The sequence below is a fragment of the Molothrus ater genome, chromosome 23 (genome assembly GCF_012460135.2).
Source record: "Molothrus ater isolate BHLD 08-10-18 breed brown headed cowbird chromosome 23, BPBGC_Mater_1.1, whole genome shotgun sequence".
Lineage (NCBI taxonomy): Eukaryota > Metazoa > Chordata > Aves > Passeriformes > Icteridae > Molothrus > Molothrus ater.
The window spans coordinates 7148102-7175858 of record NC_050500.2 but is presented as its reverse complement, the minus strand read 5'-3'; the positions used below and the strand labels follow the sequence as shown (position 1 = coordinate 7175858).

Here is a 27757-nt window from a genome sequence, read left to right as displayed (position 1 = left end):
TTTCACCAGTGACAGTTTTTTTCCAGGAGCCCTGTGAGCTGGGTGAATCATTCCAGAGGCAAAATGGCATTAGCCTCATCTATGCCTTTCCTAGGCCAGCTCCAAAGCTCCAGACCCCAGTTAAATGGGGTGTCTAGCCTGTTCCCTACAGTTTCCCAGCTAAAAAATACATTTTCTAGTGGTCAATGGCATTTATTTCATGCTGCAAAGCCCATGCTGGCTGCAGCTGTCTGAAGGGAAGGGGACATGGAAAGCCTGGCTGAGAACACAGAGAAGCATTGCCCCAGGGCAGGTGGGAACTGCCCTCACAGTGTCTTCACTCCTGGGAGGACACAGAGCATCTCGAACAGTAGGTTTGCCCCCAGGAGGGCTGTATTGCCTAAAAATACAAGACAAAAAAAGGAAATCTGTTTATATCCAACGGCTTTCACCCACAGGCATGTGTGCCAGGCACTTGTCTTGCCCTCAGGCATCTTCAGACTCACCAGAGACATCATACATTGGTGCAACTTCCACAAGGTCACACCCCACTATGTTCAGGCCTTTGCAGCCACGAATAATCTCCAAAGCCTAGGGAAAAAAATGGATTTGGGATCAAGAAATACATCTGACCTAGCAGACTGGTCCAGGCTCTGCTTTCCCCATATTCCAGTAAGGAAACCCAACCTCTACAGACCAAATCACATCAGCTCCACATTTTCCTTCCTCACCGCCATGAGGAAACACTTCCTGGCCTCCCTAACTCCCACTTTGCTGTGCTGGTGAAACGACCTCCTTTAAGGGAGGAAAAGAGCCCTTTCCCCCTGGGCAGGGCAGCGTGTCCCCTCACCTGTGCAGGTGTGAGCCCGGCTATCTCGGGGGTGCCGGTCCCCGGGGCATAGGTGGGGTCCAGCCCATCGATATCGAAGCTGATGTAGATCGGCCTCTCCCCCATCTGCGCCCTCACCTCCCTCATCAGCGGCTCCAGGGACTTCATCCAGCACTCCTCAGCTGGAACCACGCGGAAACCCTGTGGGAGCACAGACACACAGGCACCTGCTTAGGGAAAGGGGGGAGACGAGGAGCATCCCCTGCCCTGCTGGGGAATATCTACCGGGAACAATCCTCATTCCAGGGCCAAGCTGCAGAAGTGCACCTGTAAGGACCTTCCACCCCCCACACACACTAACTCCCCACTCAGCTGACATTCAGTGAGCCGGGAGTGCTTGTCCTGGAGACAAGCCGCTGGCATGGAACAGGAGGCAAAAAAATGCATTTATTTCCCGTCGGAAGCCGAGCAAATGTTACTGACGTGGTATTTATGGCAGGGGGAGCACACAGCTCTGTGTGCGGATCAGTTTACCTGTTCCCGGCCGTACTTGTGGGGATCGGGCTCATAGGAGGAGCCTCGGATGCCGATCTGTACCACGCGGCCGCAGTCCAGCAGCCCTTCCTCCACAGAGCGCCGGAACGGGCTCCCGTGGTAGATCCTCTGCCCCAGGGCCGTGTCCCCGGTGTCCGTGTGAGCATCCACGTGCACCAGCCCCACGGGACCGTGCCTGCTCGAGACAGGGTGGCCACGCTAGTCCTGTCCCGTGCATGGTGACCCTGCCAACAGCAGGGACAGCCAACCTGGAGCCTTGCTGAGGCTCTTTCCCAGGTCCTTTCTCTCCATCTCCAGATTAGAAACTTACTTTGCCGCCAGGGCCTGCAGGATTGGGTATGTTATGGTGTGATCTCCACCTGCAAGACACAGGGAAGAGGGGGAATACACTACAGGAGCTGCTCAGTGCTCATTATTTTTGCTCCCAAGTAATTTTTCCCCTCTTTGCATTTATCCTGCACTTATTTATGCAGGGCTTCGTTGCCAAAGGAAAACTAACACTCCCATGTGCAGGTTGCTTCCTCTCCTGGGTCCTCTCTTCTCCTGGTCTTCCTTTTAGGGAGGACCAGATATGCAGACTGCCAGCAGGGACAGCCTGTGGAGCAGGATTCTTGATTGGGCTTATAAATAGGTATTTGATCAGCTTCTAGGACGCTGTAACTGGTGACTTGCCCCTCGTTACTCCACACATTCACCGCCTTCAGCATCACTGATGCCAAGCACTAATAGCTGCGAACTTGAACACACACCCAAATCAGGCCTTGTGTAAAGCCTGGGGCTCACTCAGCTGGAGGGACACAAGGGACAAAACCTGCTCTTGCTTTGGGTCCTGCTCAACAGCATACCAAAAACACGTCACTGGTTTTATTTGCAGACGGACCCATCCTCCTCATTTTTGACCCAAAGGAAGAGGCATCACAGAACATTCTGTTCAGCCGAGAGCCTGTGAATTTACCCATGATACAGCACAACAGCCCAGGCAGGGAACAGACTCATCACTTGCCTTCTGCTAAGCCTGGACTGAATGACAGGAGAAGCAGAGGGAGTTTGACAGAGCCAGGATGCAGTGGCAGGACAGGGAGACTGGGGCTCCTACCCAAGGTGAGGGGCACACAGCCGGAGGCCACGATCTCCTGGTAGGAGTCCCGGATGAGGCGGCAGCTGTCGGGCAGGTTGTAGAGGTTCACGTTCACGTCCCCGATGTCGGCCACCCGCAGGGAGTCGAAGGGCGCGGCCCCGGTGCTGCCGTTGAACCTCCTCAGCATGGCCGACTCGGCGCGGATCTGACGCGGGCCGAACCTGGGCCGTGACACGGCTGGGAAATGCCACCAGGCATTGGCCCCAGCACCCCTCTCACCACAGGAGAGCCGTGCCCGATGGCCAGAGGGAAGCATGAGCTTCCCTGACTGGCCCTTACCTGGCTCCCGGCCGGTTGGACGTGCCTGTGTCCAGCGGGACACCGACAAACGCCACGTCCAGTCCCTCCGCAGACGCCTGCACGGGAAGCCTCATCATGGAGCAGACCCCCACAGGCCGGGCCACGAGCAGGGCACTGGGGGGCACGTTGAACTGTGAGCTCCAGCAGCTGGGGGCTCTGCTCCCTGGGACCAGGGGCTGGAGGAGTCCTGCAGACACACTGGCTGGGGAGCTGGAGGCGGCCAGAAGCGCCGGAGGCCGCAGGCTGTGGTGTGATGCGGTCACCATAGTGGTCACAGCTGGCTTGGGAGCGCAGAGCCCAGCTCCCCGGGGCAGCAGCTGGCTGCAGGCAGCCCAGAGCAGAGGCCTCATCCTGACCCACACACTCCCACCCTCTCTCTCACTGGGAATGCAGCTAGGTGTGCTGTGGAGCCCGTTCCCAGCTTGGGCAGAGTGCCAGCTGCCTCTGCCAAGCCTCTCTCCAGGGATCAAAGTGCACCGGACACTTCACTGCCCAGGGAAGGGCAGAAATCCAGCCCAGCCTCCACATTCACCCTCCCAGCCAACCCCTTTCCCAATGGCATAGTCCTGGCAAACACTGGGAACAAACACAGCAGTGAGGGGCAAGAGCCTGTGCAGGGATTAGTGGCACAGGGTGGGAGGGACATGCTGGGAGATGTCCCAGTTTGCTCCCCTTGGGCATTTGCAGACAGCACAGTAGCACTTGTTGCATTAACAGCCTGTACTTTTAACCTGCACTCCACAAAAGCACCTAGAATGCTGAAAAATCATAAAAATGTCTCGTTAGCGGAAGGCAGAAGGGAAAGAAAACAAAAGGCAAGCCTGACCTCAGCAGAACCACGGGGGGGACAAAATGCAAGCAACAGGGGAAGCATTAACAGGGATTTAAGGACTTGAGGGACAAGCTGCAGGACAAGCATTTTAGGCCATTTTTGAGGACAGAATTGAAAGAGTTTCCAGGGAAAACAAGTTTCCAACGAGTGGAGTTAATCAGTGCAGATAAAACCCTGGTTGGGCAAATACAAACACACTTGATACTGGATGGCTCCAGCCTGTAATTCTGCTCCCTACTTGTATAGAGACAGGACCTGGGAGAGAGAGGGAAAGGCACAGGAATGATGTTCATGGCAGAAAGAGGGCTTAGAGACCTCCACCACACAGCAACAGCATTTACTCCTCAAAAGGCTCCACAGGGTCCAGGGCATGGGACTCACTGCCAGACCCAGGCACACACAAAGCAAAGGCAGCAGAAACATAGTGCAAGAGCTCAGTAATGTAAGAAGCAGCAGCAGACACTTTGGTTGAGTCAGATCAGTGTTACAAAGGCCTTTTTTTGCAGCTTTGTCCCCCAAGAGCTCATTTCCCCCAGTTCCCCAGGCTCTGTGCTCTTTGCTGCACTGGAACAATGTGCAGAACCCAGAGTGCAGGTTACCCTGTGATGATTAGGGGTATCAGCCACTGTCTGATACTGCAGGAGCAGACAGTGATTTACCATGCAGCAGAGTAGGAAACACATCCCCACAGCAAGGTCTGTTCCTCTTTGGGAAACTCCCCTTGGAGTAGAACACTGTGTTCCACAGTTAGCAGTGGAAAGAGCTGAATTTGCGTTTAAGACACCCCGGAACCAATGCTCCACAGCCCAAATTGGATTGAGAGAACCCACACAGCCACAGCCACATTAAATCTTTAATTTATTGTGCAACAAGCATAAATAATTTTCTCCCCAAGTTCCTCTAAACACAATTATAGCCATGAAATTGAATACTGTTTCATAAACATGGCTGTTGTTATTTAAAGATCCATGTCTCTGTCCTCCACACCAAAGGATATTATTTCATTGAAGGAAACACAGGTAGGTTTAAAGAGCAGAGCATCACACTGAGCTCTTTAAGCAGGGGCTGCTGCCCAGCCTCACTCTGTTTGGAGCATTATCCCTAACTGGAGAGTCTGACTCAGCCTTGGACCCTGGGGCAGCCACCACCACAGAGCTACAACATTAAGAACAAGGATAAGCGGGATTTGAGGATGATGTGCTTCCACTATCCTGCGTACAACTGTGAGGTTTTTAGTGCTGCTGACGCTCACGTTACCAGGCAGCACCTCATCAGGAAGATTTCAGGCTGTCATTTCACAGCTCAGAAGAAAATGAGTTTCAAACCACCATGGTTACCCCAAGAAGAGAGACTGCAGTTCCCTTTGTCAGCTTGGATTTCTGTGTGTTGAATTGTTTCTCTGTAAAATGCAGCCAGACAGTGCCTTCTCCCAGTCACTCCTCTGAAAGGAATCTGCTTCATTTAACACACAACTTACAAGTCAATTAATTCCCAAATGGGAGCAAAACCAACCACAAACCTCTGGACACCTGCAAGGTCCACACTCCCATCCCCCCAGAGGGTAAGGAAGCAAGGGCATCTCCTCTAGCAGGGACAGAAAAGCAGCGTGGTTAACACTTGCTAGAGAGAAACTCAAGCTCCTCAACACAGGCCTGCAGCTTGTTCTCTAAAGCACTACAGGACTGCAGACAGACAGAAAGGACAGGTTCCTAAGTGCCTTTTGAAAGTGCCATTTATGTGGGATGCTCGTGTTCCAGGTGGTTCCTTCACCCAGAGTGGCTTCTCCATGCCAGCAACAGGAATATTGCTGCCCAGAGGTCTTCAAACTCAAGGTTTGCCAAGAAGCACATCTTCATTTTGGTTTCTACCTGGCTCTTCTCTGCCAGCCTGTTGGTGAGCAGGGTGGCTGCAGACTGGCAGAGCAGCCAGGCAATCATCTGGTCAGGTTTCAGGGTCCTGGATGCCACAACACTGTCACCCCAGAGGCTCAGGTGCAGCACGTTCGCAGCCACCCTCGCAGACAACCTCTGCAAGAGGAAGGGGAGGGGAGATCAGCTGATCCTGCTACACTCAGCCACATCACCAGCATGGAGCCTTGGCACCTCCAAAACTCCCTGGAGCCCCCAAAAGGCAACACTCTGTGAATCAGAAAGCTCTTTCAGACTACTACTATATATATAATGTTGTGTGGAACCCTCCAGTGTGAGGTCTGGTCCTGATACAAACATCTGAAACAATTCAGCACCACTCAGCAAAGACTTTTTTGGCTTTGATCCTTATGTTGTCCTTTGATCCTGCAGTGAGATCTGGTCTAACCCCTGCACCCACAGCCCTCCAAGGCAAAATGATCTGCCAGGGATACTCCCAAAGAGGATATCTTGAAGGCAACAGCTTCTTACCTTGTTGGGATCTCTCTGAAGCAGCATCTTTATCACCTGCCTCACCTCGAGGGGCACATGGTCAGGCAGGCTTGGCAGCTGGTCCTCCTGGTAACTTCTGCTTTCCAGAGTGGAGTCCCCGTGGCCATAGAAAGGATTGGCCAGGCCCAGGATCTCATAAGCAATCGCTCCAACAGCCCAAGCATCAGCTTTGCTGTAGTTGATCACCGTGCCTGGACCAGGTGATGCTGTGATCACCTGCCACAGAGAGGGGGCTACTCAAACAAACAGCTTGAGTGCTGAAATTCAATTTTTAATGCTCAAACCTGCATTTTTCCTGTAATAAACTTAGACATTGAACCCAAAGGTGGGTTGCATCTGAATCTGTGCTGTAAATATTCCCTATTGGCATGCTCTAAGCCTCTGGCACTGCTCTGCCCACTGGGATGCTGGGAGGAGTCTGAACATTGCACTGAGGCTTTAGCTGTTGTCCCTGACCAGCACTCCCAGAGTTCCAAGGGCTATCTCCTGCTGGAATTATGGAGACAGGACACCTGCAGATGAACAACCAACACCACAGCAAGGTGCTCCAGGTCCAGCAGACAGTTAAGGGTGTCTTGGTTTTTATTATTTCTTATCATCAAAGAAATAAAAAGGAACTGTAAATAATTTCACAACAGTCTTGAACTTTAGCCAAAAGCTACTGTTGCAACTGCTGCATAAAATTCTTAATAGTTACATGGAAAGGGGCCTGAATAAAGATTAAAGAGTAAATTTGGGGGAGGGGAGGAAAAGCTGATTCTGCCTCTTAACACCAACTGATTACATTTCACCTGTTAGAGCTCAAGGTGTCTATTTGACATAGTTCAGCACAGATGTTTATCAAGCCTAACTCAAGATAGGACACAAACCTTCTATGCCACTAAAACTTTTAGCCCCAACAATGGGACAAGAAGAAAACCAGCACCACAAAGCACTGCTACAGAGGGATTTACCTCAGGTGCCATAAGGCAGCTGTTGCCACCCCGATCCACGTAGGAGCTGGTGAAGGGCAGCCTCAGGCCGATGCTTTCATCTGCCAAACAGCAGCCAAAGTCAGTGATGACCAGCCAGGGGCAGCCAGCTGTGAACAACACAGAGTTAGGGTTCAGTTTGGGAGGACCTGGCAGCACCAAACACGACATCACATCAACATCCAGCTTGGTGTTGGAATGCAAACTGACTGAGGGGGCATTCGATCCCCTCATCAAGACTGTGGGCAAAGACATTCAGTAGAGTGACCTGGTCTAGTGGGAGGTGTTCCTGTCCAAGGCCGGGGGTTGGAATGAGAAGAGCTTTAAGGTCCCTTCCAGGCCAGGTCATTCCATCATTTTATGATTCTAAATCCTGAGCCCTGGAGAACAGAGAATCCTCTGTCACCTCTTGGGCCGGTCTCCAGGAAGGCAGGGTGGATTCCAGTGGCCTCTCTGTGTCTCTCTCCCTGATACTCTTCAACCAAATTCTTCCACTCCTAATCACACAGACCTGCCTGCCTCCTATTGCTCCTGCCACTTTGAATCTCAATCACACCAAAAAAGAGCTCAGGTAATTAAAACTGCTGTTCGAGGCTGACAGGAGAACACGTAGAAGAAAATGCTGGATCACTTTCCTCCCAACCCATGTTTCATCATCCCAAGGTGCAGCACCATTAACCTGGCCATGGGGTGGGATTTTAAGAGGCTCTCTGTACTCTCTGGCTTGGGAAAGAAGACAGAACCAAGAGCCTGAAGCAAAGGCTCCTGCAGCATCCCAAATGTGGTGTTCCCGGATGCTCCAGTCAATGTTGGCTGTGCTCATGCAATCCATCATCTCAGCAATACACTATGTCCATGTTAATGATCCAAAACCTCAGGCACAGGCAGGATCGATGACTTGCTGCACTCATAACAAATACTAAGCTAAAAACTAAACCTGAAATTATTCAAAAGGTTTGATGCTTCTTCCCCCAAACACACAGCCAGGTGAGACTTCCCCGAATACCAAGGTGACCGAATCACTTCTGTGAATTAACTGGCATTTATCCTCAGGGACCTACGTACCACAATCAAATTCAACCAGGATATTGTCAGACTTGAGGTCTCTGTGTGCTATTCCATGTCGAACAAGGTGGTCCACGCCTTCCAAGAGCTGCAGAATCATCACTGTGGAGAGGCGAACATCCGGAGTGCTCTCCTGCAGATACTGGCGCAGCGTGAAGGGGTAGCTAGGCAGAACAAGGAAAAAAATGGGAATTAGCATCCTGGAGGCTTATCACTGGCAGTTCAACCTCAGTGTTGGCTCATCTCATTACTGATTCTACTCCATCTCTAGCAGTGTGCTCAGACTAGGGGTGAAGTTCAGGCTTAGAAGGGCAGACAAATGGGGACAAACTCCACATTTCTCATTTTAATTTGGGGTAATTATTAAAAAGAACGGTTTGTCTTCATTGTGGAAGCACAGTCAGAACCTCAAGAACTTGGAACAGGTCCTGGGAGGCGTTTCCAAGAGCATACTCTGCTCTTTGGCAGCAGCCCAGACCCAAGCTTTGCAGGGACAGAGAGCCCAAGTCACGTTAACCAGCTTCTCTCCACTCACTTCTTCATCACCAGGAAGAGCGTGCGGCTGTGACCGATCCCTCTGGGGTTCAGGCTCAATGGAAGGACATCAGGATAGTCAGCAAAGGCTCCAGGCAGCAAAGGGACAGAGGACGTGAACGCTCGGATCACCTGGATTATATTCGGATGAGGCTGCAGCTTCTTCCTCCCAAGGACAGGTTTTCTGTGCAGAGGAAAGACACCACAGATTGCACCAATGCCTCAGTCGGTTCTGAGGGATCCCAGGCACACTGCTGTTATTGCTGGAACTACTTTTCATTATTATGGCCTGTCCTCCACACCAAAGGGCTCCCCAGCAGGGAGCAAACACGTTTTTTCTGCACTGGAAGCATCATCAGAGAGAGATTAAAGCTGCACAGGGTGGATTACAGGACTGCACATTAAGCAAACAGTCAGACACTCACATCCTGGAATCCATTCACTGAGCAAGAGCACGGGCAGCAGTTTCATGGCCTATTTCCTAACCAGCATCTCAGCCCAGCCCATTCACTTCCCAGGTGAATGCAGAGCACCCACAGCCTGTACGGACCCACTGCAGCCACGGGCATCTCCCAGCACCTTCTCCAGAGCTCAGAATCCACCCCAGTGCCTCCCAGAGCAAACTGAGCCAACCAAGGTGTCCAAGGGGCTCTTCTGTAACTGGATCTCCCTATTCACAATGGCCAAATAGGAAATAAGGTGCTTTACCTGCACTACAAACAGAGCATGATAAAAACCTTCACACATAACATGCAGCCTTCCTTTTTCTCAAGCACCACTAACCCTTCTATGCTGCTAACAAAGGCAGAGCCAGGCACAGGCTGCTTCTCCATTCAGAAAGAGCCACAGCAGCTCTAGAGAGTAACACTCAAACACAATTACTTTGTTAGACATAATAAAGGTCAACTTCACACTGGGAGTATCAATTTAGAACCTCTATTTTATGGCAGAGGCACAAAGCTCTCCCTATCCTGAAAAGCAGGTTACCTATTTGTCTGCAACACAGATCTCTCATCCCCTGAATGTCAAATATCCCTTTGGCTGCTCTACTGCATTCCCAGCCAGCCACGGGCACAGCATTCATTATTCATTTGTATTGGCAGCCGGGATGGATTTGAAATTTAAATCAGACAATCTGGGCTGTGGACTCCATTGTTTCAAATAGAAAAAAAAAAGATGCATTTCTGAACAAAAAGATAGCTAACTTGAGGTAATTTAGAAGTTTCCATGAGATTTTCCACCTTCATGCCATTTGCTCACTTCCCACTCAGGTCAAAGAGTACAAACTAAGTCATTTCCATTTCCCTTCTCATCACTTTCCCTGCACTAAAACAGTTTCAACCTCCCTGTCCAGCACCCATCTTATCCCAAACCAGTTCTCAAACCTCACAGTCAAACTGTATTACAGTGAAATAATTTGATGTTTAATACACTCAAGCTGTTACCGATTGCAGCAGTGCAATTAAAAAGCATCACAATACAAATTTAAATAGTGTTCAACCAGTGGCTCCTCCAGCCTTTACCTCAGCAAATGCCAACACATTTCAACACAGGGAAGCTAAGGCACAGCCACTAGACCCTGGTGGGACCCCAAATGCTCCCAAATTCTTGGTGCACCCTTTCAACCCCCTCTGGGCCAAATACTTTAGCAATGCAATTCCCTGCATGCAAACAAACTTAACAATCCCCAGGCTTACCTGCTTTCAGCAGCTATTCTAGAAAGCCCTGGCCACCTTCTAACAGTACAAATTGCTGCAAAATTAATCAAGGGATAAAACCAGCACCTTGCCACCTCCATACCTGCGGCCAGAGACAGCTCCGTATTCCCCGGACAAGGCCAGGCCTGTGGCTGGGACGAGCTCTCGGCCCATGGCATCCAGGATAGCTTCACTCGAGGAACCAGCCTGCAACAACAACCACACCCCATGTGGGTTCCAGCTCCGAAATCACCCAGCCCCAACACGAGCTGAGCGGAGATAATCCTGATGCTGGCACCATGTCTGGAGCTGGGTCAACTGAGACCAGATTCCAGGACTTCCCTCCCTTGAAGATCAAAGAAGGCAATTAACTACTTAAAGAGTTCACTAAGGAAGGCCCCAAGGCCTTTATTTGCAGAAAGAAATCTATTTGTCACTTCAAATGCACGCTTGACCATCAGCAACCCAGACTACACCTCAGCACTCACTTTCAACTTCCAAACCCAAGTGGAAGAGCCCACAGCTAAATGCCAGGATACATCTGGAGACCAAGGGATTCCAGATGTTGGCATTTTGGAAGATTATCTTGAAATATTCACTTGTCATATCAATGGGGAAAGCCACATGGATTTTTTTAAACATAGAAGAGCCACATTGAGGAACTGGATCTCCAGTCACCCAGGCTGGGAAACACTGGAGCAGATCTTGGACAGTCACTCACAGCAAGGGGACACAGCAGGCAGGTTACTGTGCACCCTGAGACCATTGACTCTTCAGGAAGAAAACCCACCTCTGTCCTGACACTGACAGGACACCAATTCCTAAATCACTGGCAGCAGTGGCTTTCCCCTTCTTAGACCTTTCCAATAGAGCCAGCCTCAGAAAACCTTTTCTTCCCAAAACATCACCTCCATACCCAAGAGCCCCAGCAGCAGCTCTCAGTGCCGATTCCAGAGGATGACAAACGCTAATTACCTCGCTCTGGGACTCTGCACTAACACACGACATCTCCAGTGTCACCTACCAGCAGCTCTGTTGAGACACACTCATCCTGCACTCCATAATTAGCACTTTCAACACTTCAGTATTAAACATTCCAGCCAGAATTCCCCAGCAGCAGACACGGGGGATTCAGCGCCGGCTCCTTACCGAGATGTTCCACATCATTTTGATAGCTAAGGGAAAAGCCCCTTGCGGCTGGTGCTTCACCACAGGCTCCTCTTCAGCGCCCTGGGAAGCTGAGGCATGGTGCTGCTGCAGGGCTGGGAGAGGGCTGCTCTCAGCAGGAGCCCGGGGAGCAGGGCAGAAGGGAATGGCTGCCTCGTACACGGCGGCACTGCAGCCCTGCCCGATGGGCTGGCCGATGAGATACTCCTCCAGCTTGAAGCCCTGCCAGCGGAAGGAGCTCAGGGGATCTTTCTGCGGCTTGTTCTTCCCAACAAACACGGTCTGAAAGGAACGCGAACAGAAAAACCCGCTCAGTTAGCGCAGACTTCCCAGTGAAGGAGAACTTGGTGTGTCAGTGGTAGTACACATCCTGGTGGGATGGTCCAACCTGAAAGTCTCAATCAGACTCTAAGCACTGGGCTCAAATCACTGTAACCACATGAAAGATCATCTGCAGGCCATATATTTTGTGCGATACAATTTACCCCTAAACCAGTCTTTTCTAAAGGTGCCCTTTTGAGGGAAGAAGAGGAGCCAGGAGGGGGAGTCATTTGCCAATCTAGAATATAAATGTATTTTCCCACAGAAGCTGTGGCTGCTCCATCCCTGGAAGCGTCCAAGGCCAGGCTGGACAGGGATTGGAGCAAGCTGGGAAAGTGGAAGGTGTCCCTGCCCTGGCAGGGGTGGGAAGAGATGGGCCTAAAGTCCCTTCCAGCCCAAACCATTCCATGATTCTGTGGTTGTGTAAAGAAAAGTTTAACTGAACACTTCTGAAATCAGATGCATTATTACACTTTTCTCCCTCTCCATAAACAAACCAGGTAAACAGCATTTTAAAGAAAATTGAATTGAAACCAGCAACAGGAAAAACAGTGGCCTTTTTGAGGCAGTCAGCTGTGAGGGCTAGTTAGTGTGAGGAAGAGTGAATCTATGATGGGAGGGAGCTGGGGGAGAAAATCAAGAGATGTGGAAAAACAGCACACAGGAGGCTGTTCTGGAGTTTCATCACAGTTCATGATCCTACAGGTCTGGTGCTGCCCCAGCTGTCACCATACCAATACAAACAAGTGGCCTTCTCCGTGAGCTGCAGCCCCAAAGCAGCGGTGACACCCTAGGGATGTGTCATTGCACACAGACCAGGGACAGCAAATGGAACAACCCAGCAAGGACAGAGGAGAGAAAACATCCTCTTCAGGAGAAACTTCAGGAATGCGTCTGCTGGTCAGTGGAGCAGGTGACAGCTGGCTCTGAGCACCAGAGGTCTATTTTTACCCAGGAAATAAGTTCAGTACCATCCGTGCCCCGTGCCCTGCCAGCACAGCCTGGCCCAGCACCACAGGATCGCCATGGGGATCAACATCAGTGTCCTGGGACATGAAACCCCCACCACCAGGGCCCTGACCCCCTCCCTCTGTGGAGGGACAGGGAGTGAGGGTCCCTTGCTTTTGAAAGTACCTGCTTTAGGGTGGTGAGGAGCTGCTGAGTGAGAGGCTCCCCCAGGACCCTGTTTTTGGGGAGAAGGAGGTGCCTGTGGGGCTGCTCCCAGCACTCCTCCTTTGGGGAGGTGCCTGACAGCTGCTCATTGAAGCACCCCCCACCTTCCTTGGGGAGAGATGGGGAGGTGTCTGGGGGGCTCCCCAGTGTGCCCTTCACAGGGGCTCTTGGGGGGCTCCCCACAGCAGTGACCCCCCCCTTCCCTTCATGAGGGGTGTCTGAGGGGCACCATAAAACAAGGCTCTCCCCTTCAGCAAGGGAGTCTGGAGAGCTCCCCACAGCAGTGACCACCCCCCTCCCCTTCAGAGGGGACATCTGAGGGGTTCCTCAGAACCCCCCTCCCCTTTTATGGATGATGTCTGACGGCTTCTCCAGAGCACTACCCTTAGTGGGCGGTGTCTGAGGGACTCCCCAAAACAAGGACCCCCCTACCCTTCGGGGGGGGCGTGTCTATGTAGCTCCCCTCAGCACTGACACTCTGTCCGTTCATGGGGGGGTTCAAAGGGCCCCACACATCAAGGATCACCCTCTCTCATGAAGGATGTCTGGAGGACTGCGACCCCCCGTGCCCTCACGGAGGGCGCCCCAGGCGCTGCCCAGCGGGACCCCCGAGCCGCTTCCCACCTGGATGTGGCGACACGCCGCCTCAGCCCGGCGCTGCTCCTCCAGGCGCGGCTCCACCAGGCCCAGCGCCATGGCCAGCGCCAGGCAGACGCCGCCGCGGCCCCGCCGCGCAACGGCCGCCAGCCCGCCCGCCGGGCCGCGCAGGAAGAGGCGGCGGGCGGCCGGCAGCCAGGCCAGCCAGGGCCGCCATGGGGCGGGCGGCGCGGCAGGCGCGGGGCCGGGCGCGGGGCGGGGGTCGGAGCGGGGGGCGCGGGGCGCGCAGGGCGGGCGGCACCGCGGGAGGAGCCGCAGGGCCCGGGCCAGCAGCAGCCGCACCGCCATGACGAACGCGTCACCGCGGGGGGCGGGGCTCGAGCGGGCCAATGGCGACAGGCCGTGCCCGGAAACACGCCCATCGGATCGCTAAACCACGCCCATTGGGCACGAAACCACGCCCCCGGCACGGGTAAGGGACGGGGAGGGAACGGGCGGGGAATGGGACAGGGAATGGGGGAGGGAGTGGGACAGGGAATAGGGCACGGAATGGGACAGGGAATGGGCATGGAGTGGGACAGGGAATGGGGCACGGAATGGGGGAGGGAGTGGGACAAGGAATGAGGCACAGAATGGGCATGGAGTGGGACAGGGAATGGGGCAGGGAGTGGGGCATGGAATGGCCATGGAGACAGACAGGGAATGGGGCACAGAGCAAAGTGTGGAGATGGGCATGGAATGGGGCATAGAGACGGGCAGGGAGCAGGGCATGGGAGTGGGACATGGAATGGGGCATAGAGCAAGACATGGAGCAGGCGTGGAGTGGGATACTGAACAGGGCATGGAAGGGGACATGTAGCAAGGCTTGAAGCAGGATATGGAAGGGGAGATGGAGTGGGGCATCAAGCAGGGCATGGAATGGGTCATGGAGCTGGGCACAGAGCAGGGTGCAACCAAGGTAAAGCATTGTGCAATGCAGGGCATGCCACTGCTTGGGAGTGCCTTGGCATGGAGCACGGCACTGCCCTGGAAACAGCCAGGGCACAGCCCAGTGTGTGGAATCATCAAATCACAGAATCACAGACTGATTTGGGCTCGAGGGGACCTCAAAGCCCATCCAGTCCCACCCTTGCCATGGGCAGGGACACCTTCCACCATCCCAGCTTGCTCCAAGCCTCATCCAACCTGGCCTTGGACACTTCCAGGGATCCAGGGGCAGCCACAGCTTCTCTGGGCACCCTGTGCCAGAATCCCTCCCCTGCTGCCCGTGCTGTGGGATCAGCCCCACAGCTGAGGCACATCCAGCCTCTCATCCACCAGCATCTCCAAGTCCTTCCCAGCAGGAGTGTTCTCCATGCCCCAGCCAGTACAGATACTGAGGGGCTGCCCTGAGCCAGGGGCAGCACCCTACACTCAGCTTTGCTGAACCTCATGAGGTTCCCAGGGCACATCCAGCACCCTCGGCCCTGCCTGGGCTGCAGGACAGCCCCAAGACCCCACTCCCTGTGTTTCATCACTTGCTACAACTGCAGGAGATAAACCAGAACTGCTTTTATTTCACTTGGGCATGGCAGAAATGCTCAAGCCAGCGCTGATTGGGAAATGTAATGAATTCATTTATCATTGTGTTATAAATCAATATACAATCAACAAATGGCATTACCCTGGAGGCACAAAACCCTCCAGAACATCCCAAAAACTTGTCCTCTTCTTAACCCCAAACAGAATAAAAGCAAGGAAAACAAGCTGGAAAGAAAGGAGCAAAGGACACGGTCAGTGCAATAACCATCCTGCAATCCATGTAATCTGGATTGGGTCACTAATCACTGCTGGGGTTGATGGACCTTTTCCCTCTTGCTTTCACTTCTTTTTAGAGCTGAAGAATCCAGCACTTTCCCAAGCAATGATTTTGCATTATTCAGGAGTGGTTTCTGTACCAAAGCCTGTTTGAGTTCTGCACCAAAGCCATGTCCTCCCTTGCCTACAGGGATGTCTGGACACATTTTTTACTAATAACAAGGAATTTCTATGATTTGATTTTGCCATTTCCTCGGGGCAAGGTGGAGCTGGAGCCTGCAAATCAACACTGAATTAGAAGATGAGACAGAGGAACGGGCAACTTAACAGTATAAACAAATTTCCCACTGTGTTGTTCCCAGAAAGTTGCTTACAGGCTGAGAAAATTGGGGAAAACCACTGTCCCCTGTGCCTAAGGGCAAAGGCTGGTGGTGGCCACACTGCTCAGACCTTCTTCAGGTCCTCAGGGCCAAAGGAGGTAGGCAGCAGCTCCTCCAGCCTCTTGACAATGTAGGTGCCATCTCCTTTGGTCAGGTAGACATCCCAGTCTGTGCCAAACTGGAGGAGGAGAAAGAAGAGCCTGATGAGGGAAAAGAAGGGAAGAACCTGCATTTCTTCCCCAAATTACTCATATACCCCATTTTCTCAGGTTCACAGGGAGCATCCCCCTCTATTACATGTATTTTGGGTTGGCTTATCAGCATTACCTCCCCCAGAGGATATTTTGGGCTCAGATCCTGTGTTTTCACCCCACCAGTGTGAGCCCCAGTGCCTCTGAACCTGCTGAATCTGACCCTCGATCACAGCCCCACGACCCATTAAATATTAACAACCCCAAAACAAGGTGTGGGTGCTGGGATTCCTGTGCAGAAGGAAGACAAGAGCTGGATAGAATATGTGGGAAGCTCAGCTTTTGCAGGAAAATCCCCATTTTCAGGCTTGCCAGAGCAAGGACTCAAGGGCAAAACCCCGCAGCTGGAAGGTGAGCTAATGAATTCCCACTGAACACCCACCCAGGGCTGGAATACCCCTTTGCCAGGAGATAAAGAAATTTGAGGAGCCTGGAGCCAGCCCTGGGGCTGAGGACGGGGGGGTTGCACCCTCCTTGGAACCTCCAGGTGTTTTAGGGGGAGATGCCTGGGGTCAGGGGACGGTGTCTGGGGTCAGGGAATGAGCCATGGAGCCCCACACGAGCTGTCACCTCTCTCATCACTTGTCTGCAGGCGCCACAGGGTGTGATGAAGTGGTCCCCCATGTCACTGCCAAAGGAGAAGGGCACAGAGTCCTGAGGTCAGAGGAGGGGAGAACACCTGCAGAAGACCTTCATGCCCCGATAAATACAGAGCTGCAACAGATTTGTCCCCCAATTCCTCCAAAAACACCATGCAAAAATTTTATTTCCCTCCCCAAACAATGGGGCTGTTGCAAAAGTTGTTCCTGAGGAGCAGTGGGGGTTCTCCTGCTGGTTCCCCACCCCATCCCTCAGCACTCCAGCTCTTGGAGCACCCTCACCTGGTGATGGCCATGGCCTTGAAGCTGGTGTGCCCCTCAGAGATGGCTTTTTGGATGGCACCGCGCTCAGCACACATCCCCAGGCTGTAGCAGGCGTTCTCCACGTTGCACCCTGCAGGGACAACCCCGGCATCAGCCACCCCAAACCCCACCAGCTCCTTTCTTCCCAGGGAATTGACAAAGAAAAGCCATTTTCCCTGCTTCCCTTCTTTATTTTCCCATCCGCTGTGATTTTTGGCTCGGTCCGGGATGGCGGCTGCCGGGAGGCAGCGGGGGAGGACACACAACACCAGCACCCCGGGATGACCCCGCTACACCCTCACACACGAGCCAAGGCTTGCTGGGGGCTCCCCAAAATCCCGGGGGGGGGTCTCAGATCCCATCTTACCCGAGAAGATCTCCCCTCCGGCGGTGAGCAGTGCAGCTCCCACCGGGAACCGGCTGTAGGGGCAATAGGCGCTGTTTTTGGCCTCCCGGCTGCGGCGCAGCAGGAGCTGCAGATGGTCACCCTGGGGCTGGCCAGGGGGGACAGCAGGGAGCGGGTGCTGCCCACTTCTCTCCATTGCTGCAGCTGCCTGCCCTGCCCGCTGACGCCGCGGTTAAATATTTCCTCGCCTGGAAAATAGGCTGGCCGGGATAACGCCCCGGCACGCAGCTGAACTCTGGGAAGCATCCCAGGGGCAGCCCTGGCCCCCACAGCACCGTGTGCAGGGATTCCCACATCCTCTCCCTGCCTGCTGCCTCATTTTTTCCAATTTCTCCTGGTTTCGTTATTTACTTCCTCCTTTCTCTGTCCCGGCAGAACAGTTTTCCGCCACCATCCTGGAGGGTTTTTTTCCTCCTCACTTCAAAACTGGTTCTGTGGCTCCAAAGGAAAATGTCCTTAAATCATTCCTGATGGGAAGGAACAACAGCTCCTGATCAGTGAGATCAAAAGAAATAAATTAATAAGATTAAAAGCATTTAAAAAATTATAATAAAAAATTATATTTTCCCAAGTCTTCTAACTACAAGCAGTAGGGGAAACTGGCTGAAGACACAGGTGGTCAAAAGCCCAATTTCAGATGCCCTCAGGCTGGAGCTCAAATTCAGTTTGGCTGGTGCTTCCATGGGAATCAGCCCACACAAGGTAAAGGGCTCCCAGGTGATCATCAAATTGCTTTTTAATTAAAGATTTCTCTATTTTTCCCCTTGCCCAAGGAGCTTCCTGCCCATTTTCTAGCTGCAAGGACGGTTGTCACAGGTCCCAGGGATTTATCACTGGGATTTTTGTCCAGTTTGTTGGATTTTGGGAGGATTTTGGCCTTACCTGCTGGTTTTGCCATCAAATCTTGCTGCTGGGACACTGCTGAGGAGCCACAACAGGCTGGGAAGCAGCATCCAAAACTGGGAGTGGCTTCTGACGGGCTGAAACTCCGGGAGCTGAAACTGAGTATGGCACAGTGAGACCACCACACGCACCCCAAGAAACCAAAGCTGGGATGCTGAGATCTGTATTGTCCAAGGGATAACCAGGAAATCCATCTCCCACGCACTGCCAGGGTGCTTGTTCCCTCTGGAGCCCAGTGATGACAGTTCACTACTTGTCAGGGCAGGATGCTGAGATCCCTATTGTCCAAGGGATAACCAGGAAATCCATCTCCCACACATTGACAGGGTGCTTGTTCCCTCTGGAGCCCAGCAATGACAGTTCACTACTTGCCAGGGCAGTGAGTAAGAGGAGGGATTGGCAGCCCTGAACCAGCCCACAACTCTTTTTCTCAGCTTTCAAGTGCAAATCCAGGTTGTTTTCCCCTACATACAGTGCAGAGCCTCCCTTGCCCCTAAAATCTGGGAGAAAATAGGAAAATAGGAAAACCAGTCCTAGGGCAACTTGTGGGTGGCACTGTGGGATCAAACCAGTGTAGAGGGACACCACAGCCCCCCTGACCCCAATAATCTCTAAATAAAGAAGCTTCCAGAGTGGGTTCACATCTGCCCTGTCAATATGAACACTGAGCAAGTAAACACAGTCCTCACCTCAGTCAACAAGAGCAAGAATAGAAATTATGAAAGACAGAGGCTAGCATAGATAGAAATCTCCCTCATTAACACTAATTCCCTAATTGCCATCTCCCCAAAACCATCCTTGCACTGGGAGCAAACCATACAGCCCATGTTTGCATCAGAAAAGCTGAAAAACAGACAAATTCATGCATTTTTTATTATTTTGGCTGCAAAATCCTACAAGGCTGTCAAGGCCACGGCAGTGAGAGAGTGGGGCTGGTGCTGTCTGCCTGTGAAGCTGCTATTTTAAGGTTGTATTTGCTTCACTCAAACTGCAGAAAATCTGGGAAGCTGCTGGAAATGGCTTCCCGTTCCCTGCAACACCCCACTCTGATTTTCTTCCCTAAGCAGACTAAAAGTGGGGGAACATGGTGTTATTCTACCCCTTTCTCTCTCCATTTTTTAATCCCAAGGCAAACAGAGCATCCCCAAGCCCAGGGGTCTCCCTGCTTTATGTCCAGATATTAAAAAAAAAAAAAAAGGTGGAAATCAGGGCTTGAGCCAAAGGCACTGAATCCTGAGCAGCCTCAGACTCCACTGTAGGGCTGAAACCTTGCAGTGCTCCCCAAAAAATTCCCCCCGAGCTGTGCCATGGGGAAATAAAATTCCATTTCTCCTGGAGAGAAGCTGTCCTAGGGCCTTGGCCAGAGATAAAAGCAACAGGTTAAAAGCCAGCTCAGCCCAAAAGGAGAGGAGCAGCAAGGAGATCTGACTGGCTTGGATATAACAGGAGCAAATGGGAGGTTTGGATGAAAAAATGCCAGCAAACCTGCAGGATCTGCAAATCCTGGCACACACCCTTGTGACACGTACTGATTTGGGGGGGAAAGCCCCCACCTTTTTGTCGTTCCCGTGTCAGAAGCCATCATCTGACCCTCCCAAAATCATCCCCACACCCGGGTGGGAAATGAGGGAATTTCCCCTGACGCCGGTGTGTTTCGGCGCTGGGGGTCTGGCTGCTGCATGGGGATGGGGGGCTGGGTTCCCCCCCGGCTTCCTCTCGCTGCCGGGGCTCGGAGCGGGCGCGCACGGGGCCGTTCACCGGCGGGGGCCGCTCACCGGCGGCTCCCCGCGTGCTCGGGGAGGTGGAGCAGCCCACGGAGGAGCCGCGTCCCCGCAGCCGCCGCCGCCGCCGCCGCCGCTCCCGCAGCATCAGGCGCAGGCGGCACCCGGAACGCGGCGGCTCCTCGGCTCCGCATCCTCCGTGGGCAGCCGGATCGGACACGGGGCCGCGTCCCGCTGCCGGGGTAGGGCACGACACCCCCTGCGCGGGGGGTGCGGGGACACCCCCCAGACCGGCTGCGGGGCTTGGGGGGGTGGTCCCGCTGCTTGCGAGCGAGGCCGGCGGTAGCGGAGCGGAGCCGAGATGCTGCCCTGGCGCCGGAGCAAGTTCGTGCTGGTGGAAAATGAACGTAAGTGCAAAGGCAAGAGCCTGGGGCCGGGGCTGAGCTACGCGGCGCTGCTGGCCGGCTTCCTCCGCTCCTGCCCGGACCTGCTGCCCGAGTGCCCGCTGGAGCGCCTGGGCAGCGTCTTCCGCGGGAAGCGCCAGAAAGTGGAGCTGAACAAGGAGGACCCGACGTACACGGTGAGGTACCTGGGCAACGCCGTCACCCTGCACGCCAAGGGCGAGGGCTGCACCGAGGAGGCGGTGGGCAAGATCTGGGCCAAGAGCGAGGCGGGCGCCGGCGGGGCCAAGATGACGCTGACGCTGGGCCCTCATGGCATCCGCATGACGCCCTGCGAGAAGGGGACCCGCCGGCCGGGCCACGCGTACCTGCTGCACCGCATCACCTACTGCGCCGCCGACCGCCGGCACCCCAAGGTGTTCGCCTGGGTGTACCGGCACCAGGTGAAGAACAAGGCGGTGGTGCTGCGCTGCCACGCCGTGCTGGTCTCCAAGGCCGACAAGGCGCGCGCCATGGCCCTGCTCCTCTACCAGACCTCGGCCTCCGCCTTCAACGAGTTCAAGCGCCTCAAGAGACAGAGCGATTTCCGCCACGTCCAGCAGCAGCTCCTGGGCGACGCCATCGTGCCCTTGGTGCCGCTCCGCAGGCTCCTCAACGCCAAGTGTCCCTACCGCCCGCCGGCCGAGCGGGCCCGCTGCGCCCCAAGGCTCAGCTCCATCCTGGAGGAGGAGGAGGAGGAGGCCTTCGGCGGCGGGCCGCCCCTGGGGGACCCCGAGCGAGCGGCCGTGCTGCGGCTGGCCAGCGACATGAGGGGCTGCAGCCTGCGCGGGCCCCGCGCCGCCGTGTGCTGAGCGCCGGCGGGACACGAGGTGCCCTCGGTGCGCCCCGAGCCGGTGCTGGACCCTCCTCGGGGAGCAATCTGGACAAGACGGCGGCTCCGTCTGCAGGAAGACCCATGGTGGGGGTGGGTTTGCACCCCAGGGACCCCCACCCGGCCCCGCACATGAACCTGCTCTCGTGCCTCCTCCACAGCGGCCATAATAATAAAATTAATGTGTGTTTTCTGCGGTGTGACGGTGCCTGTGTCTCACCCAGACCGCGGCGGACGACAGAGTTAAGCTCGGCTCTGAGGCAGCTTGGGGGGTTTATATTGCTTTTACCCCTCGAAAGACAAGCCAAGGAGGGGGGGCTGCGGGGTCCACGGTGCTTTCCTGCGGCACCGAGGGCGGGGGAGAGCTGATCTGTGTAGTCATGGCAACTTGAATTTTTAAATATAGAGCTGGGGGGGAGGCGGTGCCGCCCTACGTCGGGGGAGCAGTGATGGGGGTTTGGCCCCTTGGACCCCACTGGAGAGCATAACTTGCCTGCACCCCCCCCCTCCCCACTCCAAATTAGCACCAAGGGCCTGAAGATCAATAATTTACAAAAAATTGCTATTTTTTTTCTTTCCCTTTTGCTGCTTTCCCAGAATAAGCGATGGTAAGGAGATGGTGGGGTGGGGGTGTGGGTGGGTTTGTGTCCTCCCCGGCAGGGACCTGCCATGGCCCTTTGTGGGGTGGGAGAAAGGACTCTGCAAAGTGGGGCTGGGGGCTGCGTCCTGAGGCTGAGCCCCCACAGTGGGGGCCAGGTGGTGCTGCTGCCCCACAGCCCAGTGAGGGGTTGTAAGCCCTTCCCCAAGGTATTATGGGCCTGGGATTTGGAGAGATAAACCCTCCCAGCCTCCCAGGGGGGACAGGCGCTGGTCTGACCACTGTCCCCCCAAAATTAGCAGGAGGTGAGATTTGGGTTGCCCCCCCAGCCCCAAGGTGGCAGGGGGGGTATGGGGGATGCTCCCTCCACACACCCAGGGGCATTAGGATTTGCGGCCAGCTGCCAAGATCCTGATTTGGGCTAATCCCCCTCAGATACTGGTGATGCTGGAGTTTGATGTCTTCCCCAGGACCGCAGGGTGAAGGTAAAGGGGTGGGGGAGGCTGCCATCTGTCCCGCCCCCCCAAACTCCAAGGATGGGGTTTATCCCCCTAAAGCTCCGTGGTGCCGGGATCTGAGCCGCCTCCCCCGACTCACAACCTCTCTGGGGGGATAATGTGTGTGACCCCGCACCCCAGCAGGGCTGTGCGGAGCCCCCGCGCCCCGCCCGGCCTTGGCGGACCCCCCGTCTCGATGGCGGCGCTGCGGCGGCCAGAACGCCGCTCGTGACGTCATCACCGGGCGCCGGCGCGGCGCGCGGTTGCCGTGGTAACGGCGGGCCTGGCCGCCATGGAGGGCGGCGGGCGGCCCTCGGCCGCACAGGCCGTGCTCTTGGCCGCCAGCACCGCCATCACTGCCCTGCTCTACTCCATCTACCGGCAGAAGGCTCGCGTGGCCCGCGGGCTCGAGGTGGGTGTGAGGGGTGCGACGGGGGAATGCATGTGCCCGGCCCCCGAGCCGCGGCCTGGTCGCGCTGGCTGAGCCGCGGCCTCTGTTTGCTCCGGCAGGGCGCCAGGAAGGTCCGGCTGGACGGGGACCTGCGGGCCGTGCTGCTAGAGGCTCCCGGACGCTGCGTGCCCTATGCAGTCATAGAAGGTAAGGTCGTGTACAAACACCAGAGGTTTATGTCCAAAAAGGAAACAGAGGAGTCCTATAACTTTATTTGAACCAAGGGAGAGGACATGGGCATTTCCCATGGAGTCTCTCAAATTACTAGAGGATGCAGCCTCCTTTTTATTCTCGCTTCCCGGCCGCATTTCCCTCTCTTTTTCCCTATTGGCTGAGGGACTTTAGAGGTGCAGACTGCCCGAAATGCCTGATTCCTAAGACTCACTTCTAATGTATAACTTTCCTTTCCTTTCCTTTCCTTTCCTTTCCTTTCCTTTCCTTTCCTTTCCTTCCTTTCCTTTCCTTTCCTTTCCTTTCCTTTCCTTTCCTCCTTCCCCTTGTACTTTTACTTTCACTTTCCCTCCCCTGTGTCAGTCAGTGGAAATCCTGTGGAATTTGTGGTTCTTCCCATTGTTTCTTTTATCTCTCAGTATCTAGTTTTATCTACCACAGTTTGTTTGTAAAGACAAATCCCTCATTCCTTTCAAACAAGACCTGAAGTGATGCCCCAAACAGGGGTGGGGGGGGCACATCCTGCCCCACAGCTGCTCCTCACTAGGGGATTTCATCCCCAGCTCCTCCTCCCAGTGCCCATCAGGTCATTTCCCCCCTGCCAAGCAGCCACAGACTTCTGACAGCAGAAACCACAAGCTCTTGGCCCTTTTGCCCCCATCTTAGAATTCTAGAAGGGTTTTGGTAGAAAGAGACCTTAAAGCTCATCCAGTTCCACCCCTGCCATGTGCAGGGACACCTTCCACTGTCCCAGGGTGCTCCAAGCCCCATCTAACCTGGACTTGGACACTTCCAGGGATGGGGCAGCCACAGCTTCTCTGGATACTCTCAGCAGCCTCACAGGAAGGAAGGGGTTTCTTCCTAGCAGCCCAATGAAGCCATTCCCCATGGTCCAGGGTTTGTTCCATGAGTCCTCATGTGGCCCCTGGGTTCCTGTTGCAGGTGTGGTGCGCTCGGTGAAGGACACCCTGAGCAGTCAGTTTGTGGAGAACTGCAAGGGAGTGGTTCAGAGGCTGACACTGCAGGAGCACAAGATGGTGTGGAACAGAACCACCCACCTCTGGTATGTGCCTGGCACCCTCACACTCCTTTGGTACCCTTGGGGGGTCTGACAGCCTGAAATGGCCTCAGGCATGGCCAGAGTGACCAAGTGCCTCAAAGCTGGGTCCCAAAGTAGCCTCCACAGTGACAGCTGCCATAATGGGGGGTTTGGCTGATTCTAGGGCTTTCACAGAGGGGCTGGAGGAGAAGAGAGCATCGAGTAACCCAACATGGGCTGAAGATTGATCAGCCCCACCTTGTTACCCCACCAGAGGATGGCATTTCAGAAAAGACCCACTTGCAGAACAGAAATTAATTGAATTTGGGTGATCCCCACACCCAGGGGTCCCAGAACTGCTGAAACAGAGCCCAGTGATGCTGTTTGATAAGCATTTGGTAACACCAAATTGGGATGTGTGACACGTGGTGCTTCCCCTCACAGGATGGTTTGTGAATGCCACAGGCACGTCAGGAGGTGGGGATGGGGGAAGCCCCCAGTACTTGTGGAGCACTGAGTGAGGGTGGAGTGGCCTCCTGCACCCCTGACAGTGCCACGAGGGGAAAGGTGTTCTCCAGTGTAGCAGCGTGTGGCTACAGTGAGGATCGTGTCCAGGGAGGCCACAGCCGACAGCAGAGGAAACAGACAGACAAGTCTCTTCCTTGTTTAGCACGAGAGTCCATTTTATTTTCCCCCCCTCCACCCCATGCCGTGGGAGGGAGGAGGCAGAGTCCCGGGAGGCCGAGCCGAGAACAGAGAGAGAGGGACACAGCCCCCGGGCGGGGTTTTATCAGGTGTCCCATGGGAGGAGTCTTAGGATCAGATTAAAGCCTCCTCAGAAGGGAAAGGCTCCACACTCCCGACACCCCCATCAAAGAAACTCCTCTCAGGGCGTGTCCCATCTGGCAGTCCCCAAAACCATCAGGCCATCCCAGGCTGTGTTTCCCATCGGGGGCAGTCAGTTCACTTCCCCCCCCTTTTCCCTCCCCAGGAATGACTACGAGAAGATCATCCACCAGAGAACCAGCACCACCCCCTTTGACCTGGTCCCTGCCGAGGACGACGCCGGCGTCACCGTCCGGGTGATGAAGCCTCTGGACGCTGCCGAGCTCGGCCTGGAGACGGTGTATGAGAAATTCCACCCCTCTGTCCAGTCCTTCACGGACGTCATCGGCCACTACATCAGCGGGGAGCGTCCCAAGGGCATCCAGGAGACCGAGCAGATGCTGAAGGTGGGCACGGCCCTGACTGGGGTGGGAGAGCTGGTCCTGGACAACGCCACCATCAAGCTGCAGCCCCCGAAGCAGGGCATGCCCTACTACCTGAGCTCCCTGGATTTCGAGTCCTTGCTGCAGAAACAGGAGTCCAGCGTGCGGTTTTGGAAAATCCTGACGGTGGTTTTTGGCTTTGCCACGTGCGCCGTGCTGTTCTTCCTGCTGCGGAAGCAGTACCGGCACCACCGGGAGCAGCAGCACCTGCGGCAGATGCAGGAGGAGTTCCGGCAGGCCCAGGAGCGCCTGACCGGCACCGAGGGCGGCGAGGTTCTCAAAAACGCCTGCGTGGTCTGCTTGAGCAGCACCAAATCCTGCGTTTTCCTGGAGTGTGGCCACGTCTGCTCCTGCCACGAGTGCTACCAGGCTCTTCCCAAGCCCAAAAAGTGCCCAATCTGCAGGCAGGGCATCACCAGGGTGGTTCCCTTGTACAACAGTTAATTTTTTGTGGTTCTCGGGGGGGGAGACTTTGGATTTAAAGCTGCCACTGGCAAAGGGGTTTTGTCACCTCGCTGCTTGGGTGGTGGGTTTTGGGGAAGGGGAGGGAGCTTGAGGGAGCGGGTGTTTCACCAAGGGGGCAGAGCAGAGTCTGAAAAGGTTACTCTGCAGCTGATCAGGGCTCACGCTGTGCTATGGAGGTGTTTTTGAGAGAGATGATTCTTTGCAAAGGGTGAGATGCTTGGGGGAAGATGCAGCTTGAAGCTCTTCTATTAAGGTTTGGACTCTCAGGGTTCGTGTCATGGTTACAGAGCCTGCAGCCCTTTACCCAGCTGATAAAAACATGGGAAAAACAAAAATAAAATGTATTAAGGGTTCTGGGAGGCTGCAGAATTCCTGTGAGGCTGCCAGAGGGCTGCAAGGCCTAATGGAGCAGGAGGGGCTGTCGGAGAGCTTGTACCAGGGGGTGTGAGCACAGGTAATTCTGTGATCCCCCCAAAATGGCTTTGTCACACCAGGGTATGAGGATGGGGATGTGAGAGTGCTGTGGCTAATGGCTGATGGCTGTGCTTGGCTTGGCTTGGCTTGGGATAGCAATTGAGGTGTAAAGTAATAAAACAGGATGAAAAGTGTGTCTGTGTCGGATTATTCCAGGTGAGTGGTGAGGTTTGTCCTCCCTGAGGTGGACATGGTGAGCCTGGATCATCCCAAGCCATGATGGAGGTTGGCTGAGGGGGGAACCTGTCCCTCCTGCACTGGACATGACAGTCACTGCTGTCCCCTTATGACACAGGTAGTGCCAAACCCCCAAACTGACACAAAAAAGGAAAATTCCCTTCCCTGACACTCCTATTTTGCCATAAATCCCATATGCACCCAAGAGGGTTAATGGACCCAAAGTCCTGCTGCAGTGAACATTTGCTGGGGAGGACAATTAGAGAAACATTCCAGGGGAATGAGGGAGCCTCAAGTAGGAGCAGTTGAAAACCCCAGGACTGAGGCAGCCCCTGGTTAGCCCTGCTCCAGGCAGAGCCATCCACATCCCCCAGGCACATTTAAAAAGAAACATTCCCATTGACTGGCATTTTAAACCCCCTGAATTTACAGTGAAAATGATGAGTTGTTTCTCATTAAACATTAAACAGAGCAGCTGGGCAGTGTCCGAAGGCCGTTCTGGCTGTGGGGCACAAATCCACAGCTGGATTTTGAGGAGGAGCAGGTCCCTGGTGATTCCAGTGCTGGATTTTGAGGAGGAGCAGGTCCCTGGTGATTCCAGTGCTGGATTTTGAGGAGGAGCAGGTCCCTGGTTATTCCAGTGCTGGGAAAGGGCCGCGTCCCACCAGCTGTAGATGGCGGTGGCTGCCTGCAGGGCGAGGCAGCCTGCAGAACAGAATCGCAGAGGGAACAGCGAAACACAGCTCAAAAAGCCACACTGCAGCCCCAAAACCCAGCAGACAGATTGAAAGGGCAGAATCCCATCTGCTGGAAGAGGTGTCCCTCCTCTTCAGGGGAACGAGCACCCCAAAAAGCCTCATCCCCTCGCTGGGGACAGAGGGGAGGTCAATTCCCCTCAGACCAGTGCAGGACACGGCCTTGAGCCTCCATGTTTTGCCCAGGAGTGGAGCATCAGGCAAAGCCTAAAAATACTCCTTGGAGGGGCTGTGCTTCCCTATTACCCCTCGCCTCCTGTTTCCAAGCTTTCCCTGTGATTTCTCGGGTGTAGCCGCAACCTTATGTAAGGAGCTGACAGCTCGGGGGCGGGCAGGAGTGCAGGGGAGAGGGGCTTGTGCAGCTCTGGGGGCTGAGGATTCCAGCAAACGAGGGCTTTGGAGATGGGAGCAGCCCCAGGACAGCTCACCCCAGCCCTGGCACCACCAGGCACCCTGTCCTTCCATTCTGCTCAGCCCCAAAATGAGCCAGGCTCCCAATTCCAGAGAAACCCTGTAACTCAGCCTTGCACAAACAGGTTCTTTGCTGCTCCTGCTCCCTTTTGTGGGAGATGCACCACAGTTGCCTGAACACCCCAACATAGCTGTGGCCTTTCCCAAAATGTTATCCCCAACCTTCCCATCACTCGCTTTG

The 27757-nt window shown here is 54.6% G+C and overlaps 5 protein-coding genes across 5 annotated transcripts; 2 read left to right on the top strand and 3 right to left on the bottom strand.

Moving 5' to 3' along the window:
• Nucleotides 1-152: 152 nt before the first annotated feature.
• Nucleotides 153-4392, bottom strand: AGMAT (agmatinase). Its single transcript, XM_036396252.2, is given in 8 exon segments — nucleotides 153-379; nucleotides 486-570; nucleotides 830-1009; nucleotides 1343-1538; nucleotides 1674-1722; nucleotides 2460-2662; nucleotides 2781-3181; nucleotides 3183-4392. Coding segments are annotated over 8 exon segments (1518 nt in total). The 5' UTR covers nucleotides 3513-4392; the 3' UTR covers nucleotides 153-305.
• Nucleotides 4393-4474: 82 nt separating this feature from the next.
• Nucleotides 4475-13938, bottom strand: PINK1 (PTEN induced kinase 1). The gene is made up of 8 exons (XM_036396251.1): nucleotides 13606-13938; nucleotides 11470-11769; nucleotides 10424-10527; nucleotides 8625-8807; nucleotides 8090-8253; nucleotides 7007-7134; nucleotides 6033-6269; nucleotides 4475-5660 (listed from the first exon to the last, which is right to left on the bottom strand). The coding sequence occupies exons 1-8, from the start codon at nucleotides 13924-13926 to the stop codon at nucleotides 5400-5402; spliced, it is 1698 nt and encodes a 565-aa protein (XP_036252144.1). The 5' UTR covers nucleotides 13927-13938; the 3' UTR covers nucleotides 4475-5399.
• A 1176-nt stretch (nucleotides 13939-15114) lies between these two features.
• On the bottom strand, nucleotides 15115-17549 carry CDA (cytidine deaminase). The gene is made up of 4 exons (XM_036396414.2): nucleotides 17276-17549; nucleotides 16888-16999; nucleotides 16577-16634; nucleotides 15115-15933 (listed from the first exon to the last, which is right to left on the bottom strand). The coding sequence occupies exons 1-4, from the start codon at nucleotides 17448-17450 to the stop codon at nucleotides 15820-15822; spliced, it is 459 nt and encodes a 152-aa protein (XP_036252307.1). The 5' UTR covers nucleotides 17451-17549; the 3' UTR covers nucleotides 15115-15819.
• Nucleotides 17550-19896: 2347 nt separating this feature from the next.
• On the top strand, nucleotides 19897-21403 carry FAM43B (family with sequence similarity 43 member B). The gene has a single exon (XM_036396413.2). The coding sequence runs from the start codon at nucleotides 20300-20302 to the stop codon at nucleotides 21188-21190; it is 891 nt and encodes a 296-aa protein (XP_036252306.1). The 5' UTR covers nucleotides 19897-20299; the 3' UTR covers nucleotides 21191-21403.
• A 1172-nt stretch (nucleotides 21404-22575) lies between these two features.
• MUL1 (mitochondrial E3 ubiquitin protein ligase 1) lies at nucleotides 22576-26307 on the top strand. The gene is made up of 4 exons (XM_036396456.1): nucleotides 22576-22717; nucleotides 22816-22903; nucleotides 23870-23990; nucleotides 24958-26307. The coding sequence occupies exons 1-4, from the start codon at nucleotides 22598-22600 to the stop codon at nucleotides 25676-25678; spliced, it is 1050 nt and encodes a 349-aa protein (XP_036252349.1). The 5' UTR covers nucleotides 22576-22597; the 3' UTR covers nucleotides 25679-26307.
• The last annotated feature ends 1450 nt before the right edge of the window (nucleotides 26308-27757 follow it).